Source organism: Triticum aestivum, chromosome 7A (assembly GCF_018294505.1).
Source record: "Triticum aestivum cultivar Chinese Spring chromosome 7A, IWGSC CS RefSeq v2.1, whole genome shotgun sequence".
NCBI lineage: Eukaryota > Viridiplantae > Streptophyta > Magnoliopsida > Poales > Poaceae > Triticum > Triticum aestivum.
In genome coordinates this window covers 716,690,917-716,694,264 of record NC_057812.1, presented here as the reverse complement: position 1 = coordinate 716,694,264, position 3,348 = coordinate 716,690,917, and the positions used below count along the sequence as shown (strand labels likewise).

Below are 3,348 nucleotides of genomic sequence, written 5' to 3'. Positions count from 1 at the left end.
TCGGCTCTGGGGCGTACTGGGCAGCCACCCCCGCACATAAGGTTTAACATTTCACAACCACCCTTGCAATTTGCCCCCACTTCCTCGCTGGCTCTTCAAGAAATTTTTAGGTCCAGTTGAAGAATCAATCTCACTAGATGGTTCGTAGGTTGGTTGTACCCCCAGCCTACCAGGGATGAAACTTCAGGTTTGACACATGTGTATCTTGTAAAGGCGGACTATTCTTTCAGTGGAAGGCGATGGTCTCATTGCTAGTGAGGTGCCTATGATGACTTCGTCAATCATAATACCCATCGACTAAGCCTCTCAGAGGAGCTTATAAGGGTATGCTGTACATGTGCGCGTTTATTAGATTGAGTGTATGTGTGTACATGTGAGCGTCTGTGTTGTGCTCCCTAGTGATCTAAATTGCTCTTATATTTCTTTATCGAGGGAATACTTTGTTTCTAAAAAATATCAGGCCCAAAAGAGCGCAAAATCAATAATTGCGCCTCTGTTTTCCTGTTCAACATTGAGAGTTTAATTAAAGATGTAGCCTGCCGAGTCGCAACAGCATGGCCACGAGCTGACAGTGACGGCCGCAAGTGATATGCTTGCGTTAATCGCCCATCGATTCGCTGTTACCAACCAGAATCATCAAATGCAAAAGGCCTACCGGTGACTACAAATTAATGCTTTGTTTGCCCTAAAGACTATATAAGTGCAAGCACTAAACGCACCAAATTAAGACACACACACACACTAAACCTAGCTCATAAAGGAAAGAGTACTTCCAACGAAAAGAAAGAGCGGCATGAGGTCGTCGGTCCAGGCCCAACCCATGCGGCTCAAGCTCAAGGCCGTGTACCGGCTGATCGTGGACAACTTCCTTGCCGCTTCCTGTGTCGTCGCCCTCCTGCGGCTCGGCCCGGCGGAGCTCATCAGCTACATCCGCCCAGTGCATCTGTTCTTTGCAGCCGCCGCCGCCGCCGTGTACCTCATGCTCCGCCCGCGCGCGGTGTACCTGATCGACTACGCCTGCTTCGACACCTCGCCGCTCGTCCGCATCCCCATGGCCTCATTCATCGAGCACACCAAGCATACTCCCAGCATCAGCGACCGCAGCGCCCGGTTCATGTCGCGGCTGCTGGCGCGCTCCGGGCTCGGGGAGGAGACCCGCTTGCCGGCGGCGCACAACTACATCCCGACGCACGAGCACTGCACCCTCGAGAATGCCCACGCTGAGTTCGAGCTCGTCGTCTTCTCGGCCATCGATGACCTGCTCTCCAGGACAGGCGTCGCCCCAGACTCCATCCGTGTGCTCGTCCTCAACTGCAGCCTCTTCTGTCCCACACCATCCCTGGTCGACATCATCGTGAACAAGTACAACCTACGCTGCGACATCCGTAGCGTGAACCTCTCGGGCATGGGGTGCAGTGCGGGGCTCATCTCCGTGGAACTCGCCAGGAACCTCCTGCAGGTCATTCCCCGGGGCTCCCGCGCGCTGGTCGTCTCCACAGAGACCATCACGCCAAACTACTACGTCGGCAACGAGCGCGCGATGCTCCTGCCAAACTGCCTATTCCGCGTCGGCGGGGTGGCGGCGCTGCTATCGACGTCCCCCGCGAACGCCCGGTTCCGCCTCAAGCACGTCGTACGCACCTTCACTGGCGCGAACAACGACAATGCTTACCGGTGCGTGTTCCAGGAGGAGGACGAGCAAGGGAACGTCGGGATCAACCTCAGAAAGAACCTGATGGCCATCGCCGGGGACTCGCTGCAGGCCAACATCACCAGGATCGGGCCACTCGTTCTGCCGGTCTCGGAGCAGCTCCTCTTCGCGCTCTCTTTCGTGGCACGGAAGGCGCTTCGCGGCGCGAGGATCAGGCCCTACATCCCGGACTTCTCGACAGCATTCAAGCACCTGTGCATTCACGCGGGCGGCCGCGCGGTCATCGACGAGCTGCAGAGAAAGCTCCGGCTCTCCGACGAGCAGGTGGAGGCGTCGCGGATGACTCTGCACCGGTTCGGAAACACGTCTAGTAGCTCGCCGTGGTACGAGCTGGCCTACGTGGAGGCCAAAGGGCGGATGCGCAAGGGCCACCGCGTTTGGATGATCGGTTTCGGCTCAGGGTTCAAGTGCAACAGCGTGGTGTGGGAGTGCATACAGCCACCTGCCCACAACACCCATGGGCCGTGGAGCACGTCTATCCACAGGTATCCAGTGGACATTCCCGACGTGCTAAGCCACTAGCTAGCTTACACTACATAATAAACCCAGCCCGGACGGTGGTCTAAACATGAACGATAAACTCCATATGGTCGTTCCTGATTTGCAACCATTGTAATCGTTATCTTATGTGTGCTCACGTACGTACCATGTAACCGAGCGTCTCTTTTATCATTCACTCGCGATGTGTGTGATGGACAGGACCGTCTCCAGAAATTTGGGGGCCCGGGACGAAAATCAAAATAGGGCCCTATTTTTTAAAACCATATATAACTGAAGAACTAATGCAAATAAAGCATACTCTCACATAATTATTTAACTTCAAATATATCTTATTGTTGCAATATTTAGGAAATATATCAAATACTAACAGTAAAATAGTAAATATGGTACTAAAGGAATACGCTTATAAACTGACCTCATTTTCTACCAAAAAGCAGCATTCTTCAAGTATTTCTTGATATGAAATCTTCGATCAAATCTTCATAATTAATCTTCTCCAAGACATCATTTTCAAGTGCTATTGTTGCCAATCCATTCAGTCTTTCTTGTGTCATTGTAGAACGCAAGTAGGATTTCAACAACTTGAGTTTAGAAAAGCTCCTTTCCGCAGATGCAACTGTCACAGGAATGGTTAACAAAATTCTGTATGCGATAACAGCATTAGGATAGATTAAGGAACGCTTCTTCAAAAAGTTCAGAATATCAAGTGGGCCCATAGATTTCTGAAGTGAGCCCTGCAGAAAAAGTAGCTCGCTACACAATTCAAGTCCATCAATATCTTTATGTTCTCCGCTCTTAAGTGCATCTTCAAGATTAACACACGCAGCCAATAAACTCTTGTCATCCAAGGATCGCAACCTATCTGAAGTAAACAAGAAACCAAATATTTTTTCATACCCCTCATACTGTTCAAATCTCGTGTTAAGTGAAACTATAGCTTGATCAACAATATGCAGAAAATAATTGACCCTAAATGACTCCTCTGCTGATTGTGAAACAATAGATGGATCATCTGCACCCTCACCAAATTGCCTTTTTCTCTTGATTTTACGCTTGGTGCGGAACTCTGGATTAATATCCATCTCCTTTGCAATTTCTTTTGCAGCTTCCAATGCTTTTGAAAAGCCAGATTCTCT

At 50.4% G+C, this 3,348-nt stretch overlaps 1 protein-coding gene across 1 annotated transcript; it reads left to right on the top strand.

Annotated features, from left to right (window-relative positions):
* The first annotated feature begins 747 nt into the window (after window positions 1-747).
* LOC123146994 (3-ketoacyl-CoA synthase 5-like) lies at window positions 748-2,387 on the top strand. Its single transcript, XM_044566251.1, has one exon. It carries the CDS (start codon window positions 794-796, stop codon window positions 2,231-2,233), a length of 1,440 nt encoding a protein of 479 aa, XP_044422186.1. The 5' UTR covers window positions 748-793; the 3' UTR covers window positions 2,234-2,387.
* The last annotated feature ends 961 nt before the right edge of the window (window positions 2,388-3,348 follow it).

Excerpts from the sequence above, each read along its gene's own strand:
- LOC123146994 (XM_044566251.1), top strand. The coding sequence starts at position 794 with ATGAGGTCGTCGGTCCAGGCCCAACCCATGCGGCTCAAGCTCAAGGCC.